The sequence below is a fragment of the Carettochelys insculpta genome, chromosome 6 (assembly GCF_033958435.1).
Source record: "Carettochelys insculpta isolate YL-2023 chromosome 6, ASM3395843v1, whole genome shotgun sequence".
NCBI classification, from domain to species: domain Eukaryota; kingdom Metazoa; phylum Chordata; order Testudines; family Carettochelyidae; genus Carettochelys; species Carettochelys insculpta.
Window position 1 is genome coordinate 16926767 of NC_134142.1, and position 17515 is coordinate 16944281.

General features: G+C 44.9%; 2 protein-coding genes across 8 annotated transcripts in view; both read left to right on the forward strand.

The window, feature by feature from the left end:
- Positions 1–1845: 1845 nt before the first annotated feature.
- HSPA2 (heat shock protein family A (Hsp70) member 2) lies at positions 1846–4208 on the forward strand. The gene has a single exon (XM_074998689.1). The coding sequence runs from the start codon at positions 1913–1915 to the stop codon at positions 3812–3814; it is 1902 nt and encodes a 633-aa protein (XP_074854790.1). The 5' UTR covers positions 1846–1912; the 3' UTR covers positions 3815–4208.
- A 348-nt stretch (positions 4209–4556) lies between these two features.
- Positions 4557–17515, forward strand: part of PPP1R36 (protein phosphatase 1 regulatory subunit 36) — a 66020-nt gene continuing 53061 nt past the window's right edge. For 5 of the 7 annotated variants that reach the window (XM_074996368.1, XM_074996366.1, XM_074996361.1 and 2 more), the window contains exon 1: positions 4557–4773. In XM_074996368.1, the coding sequence (XP_074852469.1) occupies positions 4753–4773 (21 nt within the window). In that variant the 5' untranslated portion in view covers positions 4557–4752. Of the gene's footprint in view, positions 4774–10627; positions 10957–17515 lie in introns of those variants that run through there. The other 2 variants (XM_074996362.1, XM_074996363.1) reach the window with 1 other exon arrangement.

The window sequence follows — 17515 nt, forward strand, 5'->3', positions numbered from 1 at the left end:
CATAAAACATGCCCATTTAAGCTATCAGTTTGGCAGCTATACTACTTGCAAGAAAAAATGTCAGTCGTTTCAGAAAGCTGTGTGGAATAGCTGAATGCATTTCTAAGGCTTTTGTTACCTGACAGAAGAATTCCATTCTAAATACTGAAAGATTTTAATACCTGCTCCATATATGTCCTATTCTCTACCTCATAGAAGGGCCTGGCTTTATTGAAGGAAACGTTTGTGAGTGTTGTATGAGAGAGAACTGCATACCAAAGCATGTGAGGCAACTGTACTTGTAAGACAGGTAGCTAAGTGATGGAACGCATGAGAGGAGCTGTCAGCCTGCCAGTTTTAGCAGAAATAAAGTCACCTTCTCTCTTGTTAAGTGCATAGTCACTCACACTCCAGAAATGAAAGATTTGTGCATGCCCATGAGCAGAGGTGGAAAAAGTACCCAAAAAATTACTTGGTAAGAGTGCAGCTGCTGGGGGGTGGTGATGTACATAAGTGCAAGTCACCAGTGTGGAAAAACTACTGGAAAACTACTTGAGTAAAAGTGTGTACACATCCATATCTTGATTGTACTCAAGTAGCCAGAAGCATAAGCAGCGGCACTTTTACTAAAGCAACTTTTTGGGTACTCTTTCCACCTCTGCCTGTATGAGACATCTAAACTCTCCCTCACATGACTCCAGAATACGGAGACACAGCGGGAGGAATGCAGACACCAACCGAGGCACCTTTCCTTTGCGGTTTCTTAATACAGAGGACTTCTGCATTGCAACCAAATAAGGGCAAATTTCCCACTAGCTCCTGGATTGTCAGAAGATGACATCTGGCAGCTTACTGAAGTTTCAGGAATTATAAACACTTGAACGCAGCTGAAAAACCTACACACGCTGCTCTCTCTCCTCCTGGCTGCTTGCCCCCTTCCCACGCACCCCGCAGTCCCTTCCTCCTTGGTTTCTGCTCCCCACTCCTCTGCCTGCTCCCCCACCCCTTCTTGTTCACACCCCTGCCTACTCCCCCAGACGCTGCATACCCCACCTCCTGCTCCCCTGCCCCGTCCCCGCTTGGTTTCCACATACCCCCCCGCATGCTCCTCCCCCAAGGCTTCACCCACTCCCTGAGGCCCCCCAGCTCACGTACTATCCCCACACCCTTCATCAGACCTCCACTAACCACCACGCCCCTACTGGGACCCCGCTGCTGACGGGCCCCCCGGCCCGCACTACGTCACTAGCCACAGGGCGCACCGTGCGCCGACCAGCTCGGCCAGCCAATCTCGCAGAGCCAGCGTGACGTGGCGGGCCCGAGCTCGCCGCCTACGTGACGCGCCGAGCGGCTCACGCCCGTAGCTGTTAGAACTCAGCAAGCCAGGAGAAGGGGTTAGGGAAGCCCACCTATTTGCATAAGAACCGCCCAGAAAACCCGTCGAGCAGTTACTGGCGCGTTCCACCGCTCAACGCATTGCTCGAATCCTATTGGATAGCGGTGACATCAATCCTCAACCTCTAACTAGCGTCCCCTGGAAGTTTCTGGTACAGTCGCGGCATGGGGCGAGGCAACAGATAACCAAGCGATGTGATTGGCCAGGTGGCGTAGTTGTTTGAATAACTCATTGGACGAAAAAGACTGAAGGAAGGTTATTGGTCTAGAGGAAAACATTTTTTGACTGGATTGGTCAGGAGGGCAACCTCGTTGATGATTGGTCAGGAGGTGTCGGGCGGATCTTCTCCAAGGATTCACACTGCTGATTGGTCAAATATCGGAGGCGAGCGAGCTGATTGGGGGGCAGCGTTCTGGCAGGTTCCAGAAGAAGACGCACGGCGACTATAAAAGACAGTGAGGCGGAAAGTAACGGCAAATCATCTGGTAGTTGCTGATAAAAAAGGTTTTTGGACTGTCAGCTGAGCGAGTCACCATCATGTCCGGCAAAGCACCTGCGATTGGCATTGACTTGGGCACCACGTACTCGTGCGTGGGTGTCTTTCAGCACGGTAAAGTAGAGATCATCGCGAACGACCAGGGTAACCGCACCACGCCGAGCTACGTTGCCTTCACCGACACCGAGCGCCTCATCGGGGATGCTGCTAAGAACCAGGTCGCTATGAACCCTACCAACACCATCTTCGATGCAAAACGCCTCATCGGCCGAAAGTACGATGACCCGACGGTACAGTCCGACATGAAGCACTGGCCATTCCGCGTGGTGAGCGAGGGCGGTAAGCCTAAGGTGCAGGTGGAGTACAAGGGTGAGAACAAGACCTTCTTCCCGGAGGAGATCAGCTCCATGGTGCTCACCAAAATGAAGGAGATCGCGGAGGCCTACCTGGGCCGTAAGGTGCAGAACGCCGTCATCACCGTGCCCGCCTACTTCAACGATTCGCAGCGTCAGGCCACTAAGGACGCTGGCACCATCACCGGTCTTAATGTGCTGCGGATCATCAACGAGCCCACAGCGGCTGCCATAGCTTATGGGCTGGACAAGAAAGGTAGTGGGGCCGGTGAGAAGAACGTGCTCATCTTCGATTTGGGCGGCGGCACCTTCGATGTCTCGATCTTGACCATCGAGGATGGCATCTTCGAGGTGAAGTCCACCGCTGGGGACACCCATCTGGGCGGGGAGGACTTTGATAACCGCATGGTGAACCACTTCGTGGAGGAATTCAAGCGCAAACACAAGCGCGACATCGGCAGCAACAAGCGGGCTGTGCGGCGGCTGCGCACTGCCTGCGAGCGGGCCAAGCGCACGCTGAGCTCCTCCACCCAGGCCAGCATCGAGATAGATTCGTTGTACGAGGGCATCGATTTCTATACATCCATCACCCGCGCCCGTTTCGAGGAACTCAACGCCGATCTCTTCCGCGGCACTTTGGAGCCCGTAGAGAAGGCCTTGCGCGACGCCAAACTAGATAAGGGCCAGATCCAGGAGATCGTGTTGGTAGGTGGCTCCACCCGCATCCCTAAAATCCAGAAGCTCCTGCAGGACTTCTTCAATGGTAAGGAGCTCAACAAGAGCATCAACCCCGACGAGGCTGTAGCGTATGGCGCCGCAGTACAGGCTGCCATCCTCATGGGAGATAAGTCTGAGAACGTGCAGGACTTGCTACTGCTCGATGTCACGCCTCTGTCTTTGGGTATCGAAACAGCCGGCGGGGTGATGACCGCCCTCATCAAGCGCAACACCACTATCCCCACCAAGCAAACGCAGATCTTCACCACCTACTCAGATAATCAGAGCAGTGTTCTGGTGCAGGTGTACGAGGGTGAGAGGGCTATGACCAAAGACAACAACTTGTTGGGCAAGTTCGACTTGACCGGTATCCCTCCAGCTCCCCGCGGAGTCCCCCAGATTGAGGTCACGTTCGATATAGACGCTAACGGTATTCTGAATGTCACCGCCTCCGACAAGAGCACGGGTAAGGAGAACAAGATCACAATCACCAACGACAAGGGGCGCCTTAGCAAGGATGACATTGACCGAATGGTGCAGGAGGCAGAAAAGTACAAGGCTGAGGATGAAGCTAATCGCGACCGGGTAGCAGCTAAGAACTCCCTCGAGTCCTATACTTACAATATGAAGCAGACAGTGGAAGACGAGAAGCTGAAGGGCAAGATCAGCGACCAAGACAAGCAGAAAGTGCTCGACAAATGCCAGGAGGTGGTCAGCTGGCTTGACCGCAACCAGATGGCCGAGAAAGACGAGTACGAACACAAACAAAAGGAGTTGGAGAAAATCTGCAACCCCATCATCACCAAACTGTACCAGGGAGGAGCTGCTCCATCCGGCGGCGCCGGGGGGCCGACTATCGAAGAAGTGGACTAGACTGGACTGAACTCTGCATTGGTCATGGACAGCTATTTTTTTTCCTCCATTCTCCGTTTTATTTCCGTTCCTAACTCTTAAAAGTCAGGTGTCCTAAGTTTATTCTGTTTGGATGTGCATAGCAAGCTCAGATCTGCTTCTGAGTACTTACAGGGAGAAGGCAGTCCAGCTTGATAAGGTTAGTAGCAGATAAAGTTGTTTAATTCTGGTATAAATGCTAGTATTCTGGATGTCTTTGTTCAGTAACTTCTCGGAAGTGCCCACTTGATCGTTATTGTTGACTGACATTTCAAGTTATGCATGGAGAATGTTGTCTACCAAATGATTTAAAATATATTTGCCAGTCTGGCATTTGGAAACTGGTTTAAAAAACAATAAAACATTTAAAGCATAAGTTTCTCGTTGGCTTTTAATTGTAACTGAGGAAGTATTTAAAAGTTCGTACTTGCCGGGGGTGGGGGAGAGGAAGGGTTAAGACTCGTAGAATGTTGATTTCTTAAGGAAACCAGTAACTCGGGCAACGTCTCAAATGTGTAAGCGCATGCGCATGGCTTGTCCTGGGACAGTCCATCGGCTAATCCCTTTCAGAAGCTGTCCATTTTGTCCAGTTTTTCACGATCTCTCGCAAGCCCATGTCTGCGGGGACGGCAGAGTAGCGTAAGCTGGGAAAAATAAACGTTAATGGCTTTGAATTATTGTTCTAATGGACTGTAGCTGGATGGTTAAAATGAGGGGGGCGGGTCCTAATACCTGCTAGGTGTAAAAGAGCTTAACTAAACTCTTCAGCCTCGGGTCCCTCCAACCAAACCTACAGAGCCATGTTTGAGCTAAAAGACTGGAAAAGTCTTAGCTGCCTTTATGGACAACATAAGCTAGAGCCTTCCTCTACAAAAAGGATAAGCTACCGATTTATAGCTTAAACGCACTCTAAAAAACAGATGACCTTTGCAGTCTGGCAGGTAACCGCTGGAGGAGGAACAGAGGGGCTTATGTGGGAGCGGGGGGAGACGTCTCTGACACAAAATCAGCTTGCAAACTGGTGGGAGGATAAGGATTTAAGGTAGCTAGCAGTTGCCAAAGCCCACAAATGCAAGGGAAACTAACCCTAGAAAGGATTTAAAGTGCATGGTTGACGTTCACATTCCTTAATGTCTAGTTTAACTAAATTACAATTCTTAAGTATGAAAACACAAATGCAGGGGGCTAGGCAGGCTTTTAGTCTTCTGGTTGGTAGAAAAGTACATGGTCACTGCTTTAACTATTAAACTGTAATCACATCAACTTTGTCTAGAACCACTGGAGAATTAAATAACTTGGAGGTTGTTGCCTATAGAGTATGTGAAAGCATAGCTCGATTAGTTTGCATTTATAAGCAAGACTTGCATGCAATGAAAGCCTTTCTCCCCCCACCCTGATCCTACTGAGGCTCAGAGTGGTAGCCTTGTTAATGTGAAGTGGGTCTTAACCACAAAAGGTCATGGCTCTTCTTCCATTGAAGTACTCCGGGAAAATATTTCAAAACTGGTCACACATGACTCTCCTAGACAAAATTGCTGAGAGGGACCCAATTTAGGTCATCAGATGAGTCAAATAGCTTGCTTTTTCAAGGTGTCCTAGAGTTGTTTAGCAGGTAATACATGGGCCAAATTCACTTTAAGTTTCACATTTATTGCAAGTTTACATATAACAAATTTTGATATCCTGGGTTAAAGAATGTGTTAACCATGCAGGATATTTTGTCAGCATTTAAGGATTAGATTTGTGAAAGACATTCTCAAAACTGAGAGCTGGAATAGCTGAAATGGCACCTCTCATCTATTTTTTTTCTAACTCTTACACCAGGGGCTGACTAAATTATTTCTGTACGCTGGGAGCAACTATGATTAACTGCTGTTTGCAATGTTGGCCTCTTGCGGGAGGGGCAAGGGGAAGAGAACCAGGTATTCACTGCAGGTCCCTTAGTTCCAGTGAAGAACCTCCTGGTGACATACTCAGGGCAAGCCAAGCTTACAATAAAATGGCTGAATAGTCATTTTAAGCTGTTCTCAGTGTCTTCCTATGGGAGTGAATAAACAAGCTGGACCTCATCATTGTGTTCCTCAAAGCCCCTTCAGGCTCTTCTAAAACAGCTCAATAGTGTCCTAATTTGTTGCAGACTACTACTTCAAACTTCTATTGCTGCTAAAAAAAACTGGGTTAAATGTCTTCTAAGCTTTAGTTTCAAAATTCCAGTGGAGTAAAGAATTTATTCAAACCTAATGGGCAGGTTACCTCCTGAGTTCTGGTACCCAGCTCAAATTTTTAACTGTTAAAATAGGTGTGGGGGGGGGGGGGCGGGCAAACCAGATATATGGATTTTAGGGGGTGGGGCGGGGAAAAGCTATTTAGCATGTTGCTGCTCCAAATTGTTCAAAGCCATATAAACTTTAAAAATCAGCTCTTGGACATAAACATTAGTTAGCTATAGCTGGCAAAACTTGGTTTTAAATATCTGTAATAGTGTGAAATTTTTATATAAACTTATATGTGAGTAGATGGAGGGAAATTACACCAGGGTCCTGTTGAAATCTAATTATCTGTGAATGGCTGGCTAAATACAAAAGCAGCTTCCCCTCCTTGGTGTTCACACCTCCAGATCAACTGCTGGTAGTAAGCCTCACCCTTGCTGACTGAGCTAACCTTGTTATCCCCACCCTTGCTCTGGCTTATTTATACCTGGCCCTGCAGGTTTCCAAGACCAGTATCTGATGAAGTGAGTCTGTGCTCACGAAAGCTCATGCTCAAACTTTTCTTTTAGTCTATAAGGTGCCACGGGACCCTTCATTGCTGTTAAAAAATCTATTTAGTGAGCCAGCCTGATACACACCTAAGGGGGAGGAGGCTCTTAAAGTAAGCCTTCAGCATGGGAGGGATAGGTGGTAGTCCTTGTCTTACTTCCTCAAGCTCATTTGAATGTTGTAAGAAGCAAATTTAGCTGTGTCTACAAAAGCCATTATTTCCATACCAGTTTCCCTAGTTATTCTGCCTTACCTTAATCCTAGTTTACACTAGGAAAAACCTAGTACTGCAGCAATGGGGTGAAGATCATTGCTGAAAGGGGCAGGGACCGGGACCTGTCAGTGCAACAGGGTAGTTAAAACACTCTATTCTACTATGATTGCCATGGAGCATGGTTTCCCAAAGAGGGGGTATGAAAAAGTTCCAGGGGGGGTGTGAGGTGACCCCATCCCCCTACCTTTATTTCCACTACTCTGAAAGAGCTGGCCTTTGCTTCCAGCTCTCAGCCCCTGTTATTTTATTTGGATGACCTTGCGCAACTGCTATAAAAAGCAGGCTGCTGGCAAAGACTCACATGGAGCTAGCTGCCTCCTGTAAAGTAGTGTGGACTGGGGCAAGGAAGAGGTTGAGGTTAGATGCGGGGGCTGGGGGAGCCTGCCTCAGGGGGTGGGAGGGAGATGGGTAAGAACCAGGTTGGTGGTGTCTGGCTTTGGGGGAGTGGAGAGGCTCGGCAGCTGGCCCCAGTAGCGTGGGGCTTAGGTGGCTGACTGGGCAGCTGGTGGGCAGGCTGGCTGCTGGCCCTGGTGGCTAGCAAGTGAGTAGGCAGCTGGCCCCAGTGGCTGGCGGGTGGGTGGGCAGCTCTGGCAGTGCAGGGGTCAGGTGGGTTAGTGGCTGGTGTGGGCAGTTCTGGTAACAGGCACAGTCTCAGGTAGCTGGCCAGCTGTGGTTGCCCCATGCATCCATAAGGTAGGGGCTGTGCCCTTAGCCTGGCTGGTCCATAGTCAGCTGCTGGGATGGGGCCAGCACAGTGTCTGGCACCCTAGCCAGGGCTGCAGCTAGTCTCTGCAGGGCCCAGGCCATGCCTGCAGCTCTGGAGCCATGCCAGCAGCCCATTTGGGGCAGAACTGGTGCCCATGGGGCACAGCCCATGTCCAGCCTGGAGCTGGAACTTCTCTGGCAACCCCCTTCATAAATTAGTATGCAATCCATTCAGTGTTGATATTGGTACATTGCCAGAAGTACTGCAACAACCACTCAATATGATTCAAGTGCAAAAGAATTTCAAAAACTCAAGCTTGGAGGAATTTTGGATAAAATATTTCCCAATGTACTTGAAAGTTGGAGAAGAGGTGTTACCATATTATTCTTCCGTTTTTGTCAATATACCCCCTGTGAAAAAAGCTGTCTAAGTTTACTCATGTTAAAAAGGAAACAGATTGATGACATCAAAACCAATTTGTGTTGCACATTTTGATCTTTCAAACCTAGGCTTTCCCAACTTGTCAAGAGTATGCAGCGTCCTCCTTCACATAAATTTGTTTTGTGTCTGATGTTAAATTACATTTTTATTAAATTTTGGGCCAAGAAAAAACTTCCTATTTTTAATTTTAAATAACATCTTTATATCAAGCTTGTGTTTATGTTAAATTATGAAGTGAAATTTTGGTAAAAAGGGGCTGGATGATGGTGAAAAAGAGGTGGGGGGGCATGAAGGCCTCTCAAAAATCAAAATGGGGGTATGATGCTGAAAAGCTTGGGAACCGCTGCACTGGGGCAACTGTCTTGTAGCTAGAATAAGGTTAAGTTTTCTAGTGTGGACATGTTGTATGAGAGCTATAAAGACATAGTGGTTGCATATGTGCAATGTTGGGGAAATGTTTTAAGTCTCAAAACATAGTTTAGCCTTTCCCATCTGACAAGGGAAAAAAAGCACCCAGTGAAGAATGTGAAGCTTAGCAATGGGTTTTTTCTTCTTGGATTGAACAAAGTGAAACAGAGTCTTTTTTTGCTACTGATATCACAATTAAAGAACCCTAGTGGTAAAATCTTGGTCTCTCTAATATCAATTGCCAGACTGCCATTTGTGGGGTGAAATGTAATAGGGCTAGATTTCACCCTTGCTACCTCTGGGAATTAGGTAAATATAAAGCGAGAACTAAACAGTGTGTCTACTTTTGGGGAAGAGGGAAGGGTTGCACATTTAAAAATTAAATGGTGTAAAATCTGTCAGATTAGTTCCCTTTTAGTCAACCTTTCTCATTCTTCTTGTGACACAGATGTAGTCACCTCACTTTGTCATAAACATTTCCCTTCAAAAATTTTTATTTCTGCTTCAAGAGGGCTTTGCCAAAACATCTGCTCAAAGACATGACTATAAATTGAAGTGTTTAATTACAGTTTAACATGTAGCTATTTTTGATATTTGTTGATCAAACTTGCAAGACTATTACAGTACTAAGGACAGAGCCCCCCCCCCATATTAGGGTGATAGAACATTAAGATTCCCATGGCACTTAACTCTGCATTGCAAAGTTAACAGATGGTATGGTCTACCTGCAGAGTGGTGGTGGTGCTGCTGTGATGTCTCCTGGCTTCTGAGTTACCTGATTACAGACAGATATTTGTTTGTAAATTAAGGGAAGAGTGGAAAGTATGGAAAATGGCTTTGATAAATTAGGCAAGGGGATGGTGGGACCTCTTTCATAATGCCACAAGCAGTAGAATAAGAGGGATATCCCCAAATCAACTAGATTAGGCTGAGGGTGTGAGAATACTGAGGAATGGACTGTCTGGCTATGTGTTCACAGCCAGGAGTGGAGAGACTCAGCTCCCTGTAACCTATATGCTCCAAAATGCATTGCAACTTCTACTGTCTGTTTCAGTTTTTGTACACAAGACTTAGTATGCAGAGCTGCAGCTCTGCTGACTCCTTGTTCCATATCATATTGCCTTGCAAAACAGAGTAGCTGTTTCCTCATAGTGTCCATTTTCTCATTGACAGACCCTGGAAAGGACACAGCAAGCTTTCATAATCCTCCTGTCATTTATTGGAAACACAGAGATGTTAAAACTAAAGTGCATTGTATGATACAACCTGAGAGCATAAACTTTTTAAAGAAATGTTCAGTTTAATTATAGCACCTTATTATATCCTCCTGCTTCCCTGCTGCTTACTCCCCCAATACACACAGACACAAAAAAGAAAAAGCACTCAGAAATTGATTTTTCTGTGTAAATACTACACATAGCATTATGTAGAAGGCACCAAATTAAAGAAGAGCATGCACATCTTTTTAAAGCAAACTTATTTTGAAGCTCCTTTTCAGACTCGCTGCTACCCACATGCCAACTTTTTGAGTTAATCATTTTCTGATTCACTTTTAAAAAGTGTTTTGGTGATTAATATCCCTTCTAACGCTAAAGCAGAAATTGATTTTGTTAAATATACCTCATCAAAAAGAAGCTGTGAAGTGGTGACTTAGACTCTCTAGACTGTTTTTCCAACACCATTGTGGGGATACAGTTGGATACATCTAGAGGTACGAACAAGTTTAATTTCTGCATATAAAATGGCATACAAAACACAAGAGAGACTCTTCCTTACATAGCTCTTTGATCTTTCCTTCATCATACTGTGCTGCTCTCCCTTATTCTCAAGTGCATCAGAGGAGTGGGGAAATGTGCAAACTTTCCTCCTGTCTGGGGAAGAGAGCACCAAAGAGAAGTTTGGGTAGCGGCTGACAATTATGAGAGCTCCAATTTTTCCCCCTTACGATAACTCGGGGATCAGAAACCTTTTGGAGGCTGAGTGCCAAAATTTGATCTTTTCATCTGTGTATGGTCCCAGTGCTGGGGATACTCTTTAAAGTCACTAACAGTCCTGCTTACAACAGCTTCTTTAATGAATAAACTAAGATGCAAAGCTTTACCGTTTAGGTGGTGGTTGGTAGCATTAGCTTGTCTTTTGTTAATCCATGGGTGGCCTGGCTTTTACCAAGCTCCTGGCTGTATGGAGGAGGAGGGGCGGGATTGAGCTCCTGCATTGCCTGCTGATGAAAATCGGCTTGTGTGCCACTCTTGGCACCCCTGCCAGGATTGTTGGTCCCTGTGATAGTTGAATGCAGCCTCAATCTCCTAATAAGTTTGTTGGCTTCTTTATTTTGAGATTTTTGACACCATCCCACCTGTTGTGGGGAAAAAGAACTCGTTCACTTGCCATCCCTGTTCAGCTGCCCTCAAGATACTGAGGTTCCTCAGCAAAGAGAAGAAAGCAAAGAATTTTTTTCACGACAGACACTTCTGAAATGTTCTGCCTAGGAAAACTGAATGTGTATGTGTTTTCTCGGGGGGACATCCAGTAAAAGGTAAAACCAGTTTTGTACCTGCCTTGCTATTAAGTGGATGACTGTTCCTTTTCCTGTTAATAAAAACAAAGTTTCTTTAACTTTTTGGGAAGGGACACTAAAGAAAAATGACTGTTTCCCAAATGCAGGAGGTGGTTCTGGTCTTGAGTCCATCCCAAATCTGTGCATCCAAGATGGTGATCGATGAATAAGCAAATATACTGAACTGTGGTTGTGGTAGTTTCAATGTCATTGAACATATCAGTGGGAGTTGGGTGACCGATAGCCAATACTGGCTGTGAAGCTCAATATCACTGAAGGGTTTTCCCATATTTCTGGAAATTACAAACAAAAGAAAATCTTTGTAGGGACCGAGTTCTAATATCAAACATTTATCCCTTACAATCAGACCTTGTCTGAACTGTGAATACTTTCCTGGATATAGCTGTTCCAGAAGAGCTCCCAAGTATAGATGCTGACAGAGTAAGTTTTTTCTGTTGGTGTAACAATAATACCCAAGTAACATAAGCTGTGTTCAATGCAGTATTTTTATAGCCATCAGTCCCATGATATTAGAGAGATTAGGTGGATGATGAGGTGGTATCTTTTATTGAACCAGTTTCTAGTGGTGAAAGACGAGCTTTCGAGCTCAAGAGCACTGGGTGAACTCAAAATCGTGTGCTTTTTCCCACTAGAAGCTGGTCCAAGAAAAGAGATTACCTCACCCACTTTGTCTCTCTAGTTATGCTGCCTGCAGCATTCTTCTGTTGGCGGAGCAGTTTCTGCCCTGGAGAGTTTGCCATAACTTAGCTAAGGGGTCTGGGATTTTTGTGCTCCTGGCGGACATGTCTCTGCTGAAAAAAGTTTGTAGTATAGCTAGAGCCCTGCCAATTTTGTGTTCTGTTTTGGTCAATCTTACTGTTATAGGATTTTAAAATTATAAAATATGATTATTTCAGCTATTCTGAAATTGCATGGTGGTTTAATGGGGTGGAGGTGAGGGAAGACAGAGGTTGTGGTATTGTTACTCTTTTGCATTGCTGGGGGTGGTGCTGTCTTCAGAGCTGGGCAGCTGGAGAGTGGTGGCTTCTGGCGGGGAACCCAGGTCTCAAGGCAGAGCTCTGCCACCTGCAGCCGCACAGAAGTAAGGGTGACAGTATGGTGTTGCCACCTTTACTTCTGTGCTGGTGCTGTTGGGGTGCTCCCTCCAGGGTTAGGGACCTAGTCATCAAGGCAGTGCAGAAGTAAAGGTAACAATGCTGCGAGCCAGGTGCAACTCCCTTTTGGGTCAGGACCCCCACATTTGAGAGACCATCTGCCTTGTGAAATCTGTATAACATAGGGTAGACATGCACAAAGGACCAGATTTCACAGGGGGGAGACCAGATTTTGTGATCTATGCTTTTTCTTGGACATGAATGTGGTAGGACCCTAAGTGTAGATATGTGTCCCTCTCCCTACCCCTACTCCCTTGCCTAGTTTTAGGCAGTGCTGGAGTGCAGTCCTGCTAAAGATGTGTGAAGATCATTGCTTCCATGACAGAGGGTGTGAGTCGACTCTTATTCCTCCCAGGTGAGAAAAGTTAGCAGCAGCTCTCTTCCTCAGCACTTCCTTAACATTAACCCACTCTAAAGTGTTTCAGTTTGGGCGCCCCAGAAATGTGGAACCTAAAATCACCAGTTACTGTTGAGAATCTTGGCCAAATTTCTGTTTTCTAGGCTGTGTCTAGAAACTTTCAAAATTTTTTCAAGGACTTTTTCTATTTCCCATTTTTTTAGCGAATGATTTTCCTATAGGCCCTGTCCATAGCATATCAGGAAATGTGCTAGCAAATGCTAGCACATTTAGTTCCACTCTCTGCTATCTAAATTCCTTGTAACAGGACAAAATAACAACAAAGTTAATCCCTAACGTATGGTGTATAAACTACACTAGTCATGTTTTAACCAGGTCTTTGAATGTGGTAAAGCTTTGGCCATGTCTGCCATTCCCAGGGCACAGAAGAAGGGATATTTTGCGTGCTAGGTTTTGTTCTAATAAAATTGTGTTGTGTGTGGGAGAAACCCATTTTACTATCTTTTTCCACTTCAAAGAAATAATGCTGGTGGCCTGAGTTCCCCATAAGCTGTGTGGCTGCCTGGCTGTGTAGCTTCCTAACAAGCCCTGCCTCTTCCCTGCCTAAAGCAGAGGTGAGAGAGGGCTGGGGCTGGTCCTCTCTACCCAGGGCAGCCTGCACCCTGAACCCTCATTGCTAGCCCCACTCTTGAGCCTAATGCAAACAGAAGTTCCTTGTTGGAAGCACAAAGCAAACAGCTAGTTACATAAAAATAGATAACAACCATTACTGTTCAAGAATGTTGACTGATGAAGCCACAGAGAAGAAGAAATCACATGAGGTTATCAGAAAGAACATGCAGCTTTTTTTCTGGTTTCTGAAATTCAAAAGTCATTCCTGTAAATTACTTGGCAGTTGTCACATTCTATTATCTCTGTATTTGAGATTCAGAAGCCAGAGTTGCTTTTGACTACTGGTGTTAGCAAGTTCACTTCCGTAACCTCTATTAATAAACAGCACAGGGCACAGGCAGTGTTGTCCGGGTCACAGATGAATAACTATGGTGGTGTTTGTGGATTGCAATAGAGTCAGGATAATAGAGAGGGAGGGCATAATTTGTCTAATGTAGCCAGTAACAAAGCTATTCAACTGCTGTTTGGTTTGGATACTCAGTCAATGAAAAGCAGCTGCACTGGCAAAAGGAGATGTAAATCTTGAACCTCTTCATGGGGTGGAGGGGGAGGGAAAGAATTAGCAAATTCAATTTTGCACAAGCATAAGTGGAAAATCCACAGCAATACTAATCTTAATATGCCCAAGGATGATTTTTCCTTCTGCCCCGCAGTGTGGTCTTGTTTTTGATGAACAGAAGAGAGTATTTGGCTGGTGTATTGTACCGCAAGGGAATTAATATTAGCTACAGCAAGCTTTAATTTTTGGATACTTTCTGTAGACTGCAGTGCATATAAGAGACCAATCATGCAAGGGAAACAAGTGCTGACATTCATTTAACCCCAGGGAAGGGAGGAGGAAAGTAGCATGAGGGTACAGAGACCAGACATGGAAAGGGCAAGGGGAGAGAGAGAGAGAGAGAAAAGGGACACAACTGGCTGGTGAGTCAGTGATATTTTTTGTCGTAGTATTCATGTACGACATGCTTTCCAGTTATGGATTTACTGGATAGCTACTCAGTGAGCCCCATTCAGCCTGCACATTGCATGAGGAAAGGGTGCTGTGGAAAAATGAAGATGTGATCATGTAATTAAATGATACCATAATGCGTAATCACAAGGGGATTGAATTAAAGATGCATGAGCAACCTTCAGTCGATTGTTTACTGACTTTTGTATGCTTGATTTTACTTGTCTAGTGTTCTTGTAGTGTAATGTGTGTGAGAGGGAAACATTTCTTAGGGTTTTAAAAGAGCAAATTGAAAAACAGAAATTCCATCATGTGGCATCCTACTAACACCCAGACGCAGGGGTGAAGGTAACTTAAAATCTCTTACGGGTACTGTGATATTGTAACCTGGGCCCCTGCCAGATCTTTAAATAGCTCCCTGCTGGCTTTTGCTGCAGCTCAGCCAGTTCTTGCCAGAGGTGCATTCCAGAGCACACCTGCTTACCGTCACCTTTGTACATGAGGCTTATTAGCAGTGCTGGAACCTTCAGCACAGGTCTCTGGCACTGGAGCTAACGGAGTAATTGATAGCAGTAGTAAGTTGTCATCCTCTCTGTGCCCCAGAACTCAGGAGGAATGGACACCTGGACAGGGACCTCAGAGATATCTGTTGACATGGAGGAATAGTAAGATTTGGGAGTTGTGGGTTCCATTCCAGGATCTGGGAGTGTAATCTAATGGGCACATACACTGGTATCCCTTCCCCCTCTAGCGTGTTTCTGTTCCAAGCTGTCTATTCCACACCCCCAGATTTTCGTCCCAGTCTCATTCTTGTAACCTACAAGTCCTAGGGTTTGTCAATACCTGTGGGGTTTTTTTCCCCCAGAAAAAGCCTTTTTTCCCAAACAAACAAGCAAACAAACACATGGAGCATTCACACGGCTATGCACAAAACGTGGAGATAAGAGGGCTTTTCCCTTGAAATCATAACTCCAGCTCTGCGAACGACTTTTTTCAACCCTCCCCTTCAAGGCTGAAAAGGAATGTGTGTGACCAACTCACAGCTATTATCAGCTTATGTGAATGCTCCTTTTGCAATGTTGTGGCTGTAAATGAGAACAGTCCATTTCACAATGCTGTGGCTGTGTGAACACAATTTTTTGACTTTACTTATTTCTACCCTGGGAATGTTGAAAAAAGTATCATTAAAAAAATGCAGTGTAGACACAGCCCTGCTGTCTATTCCTTAGGATTTTCTTCCCGTTCTGAGTCTTCTTGCCCAGACACTCCTAATCTCCCCCTCCTAGCACCTTGTCCAATCTGTGTAACTCTCTGACATCCAGATCACTGCCCCATGTGTCCACATTGCTTATACCCCACTGCCTGTCAGTCTCCCAGGCTCCTCATCCAATCTCAGAGTCTTCACTGATAATGGCTTGTCAAAATCTCCAGTCTAGGATGGAGTATTTGAAGAATAAGATTGGCTTTAGTAAGTCTGTAATGAGCATGTGCCAACTGCTGTTTTCCAAAGGCTTATAACTTGGCCACATTTGAGTGGCTTTTCATGAGGATGACAAAATGCACCATCCCGAAACACAGGCCATCCAGCCTGACAATTTTAAAGTCTCTGATCAAAAGCACTGGGCCACTAGAGTGTCACAAAGAAAAGGTCACCAGAAGTTTGCAACATGGACAAAGCAATGCATTTTTTCCCACTAACCGCATTCTTGGAACAACTGAACCATTTTGTGTGAAGTTTATTAAAAATATTCAGCCTGAAACAGACACCTGCTATGGAAAATTTTGGCTTAAGTAGTTAATGCTTGGGAAAGTCACAACTGTAAAAAGCATTTTATAATAGAAAGCGTAGGACAACCTTAATATTATGAAGCACTGCTGGGTTTGCCTATAATATGGCATTTCCCCACTCCCCAACACACACACAGCATGCAAAATATTCTCATAGAGCACCAGTACCAGACCCACCTGATTCTTGCACGGCCCAATGAGTGAAAGCACTAGTTTTGACATAGCAAACTCACGTATATCTGTGCTCAATCAATAGTGTTCTTCTCTGATCTTTGTGAGTAATGGGAACTTTAGGGTAGGAGAGGGTGGACCTGGGACAGTGGCCTCCCAGTTTTACTTGGATGTGGCCTGCCTGGGAGCTGTATTACATTTGTCTTCACTCTCTCCAATGAGGGGAATTTCCCCTTTAAGAGAGGAAGATCCCAAGGACACCTGCTGGAAGAAGGTGCCACAGTCCTAGAGTCACTGACAAGAAATCTGGCCTCAAGTTCTCTCTTACTGGCTGGAATGTGAAATGAGCTATTTGCTTACCTAGCAAAGCTCATGAAATCTCTTAAGACTCTGCTTGTGTTCTTTTAAATTTACCAGACAACCACTGCTGTAAGACTAGCTAGTCATAAAAAAGTCCTTTTAAAGCTTTGAAATTTTAGCACTGCATCAGAGTTGGCCCGTTGCCTTCTCTGCAGACTCTGCAGGCCTGACTTGCAGAAACACAAACTCGTAAAAATGCTCTGTAGCAATAACCCACAGCTCAGACTTCTAATTAGGTTTAGAAGGATTAGATATTTATTGGGAAGTGTGAGTAAACTGATTTCATCATACACAACTTGACAAAATCTAGGCAAAGTAAAAAGAATGATGCTTGACAACTTGTTAGCTTTTGATTTAAGGGTATTCACTGTGTATGTTTTGATATCTCATACAGATAGTCTGTGTTTTAATGATTATAGAGCTTCAATTGTTTTGAATCTCAATGCCTTCTACCATTAAGTAATTATTCTCTGACTCTTCCATTGCCTGAGGCCCCCCATCATTTGCTATATCTGTGAATATTAAATAGATAAAAATAGGAAAACATGCTTTAAAATAAATATTGATATTGACTATCTAAATTATAAATAAATACAAATGGAATCCTGTTAGGAATACTTACAATCATCCTACTGTAGTGATTACTGTACCACTGTCCAGAGATTCAAATTAACCATTATCACTGCATCTGAGCCCAGATTGAAGTTGTTTTATCTGAAAGGAAGGCTCACCACTGATGTTGTTTTTTGCCTGTTTCTGAAATGAAATGTAAGTAATCAAAGACAAACAAGGAGCTGATGCTTTTGAGTGGCTTAAATCAGTGGTACCTGGAATACGTGGAGGCCTTCCAGAGGGACATTAACTCACCTCCATTCAGACACCTTGTTTATACTGCATTACAGACTATGCAGTTTTTCAGTTATAATAGTGTGCTCTGCCACTTGTATTTTTATATTTGCTTTTGTAAGCAACTAGGTGCAGTTTGGGATATACAAGACAAATCAGACTCCCAAAAGGGTACAATAGTCTGGAAAGGTTGAGCACCACTGGCTTAAGTCTTTAAAG

Coding starts and splice junctions, on each gene's coding strand:
- HSPA2 (XM_074998689.1), top strand. CDS start 1,913: ATGTCCGGCAAAGCACCTGCGATTGGCATTGACTTGGGCACCACGTAC.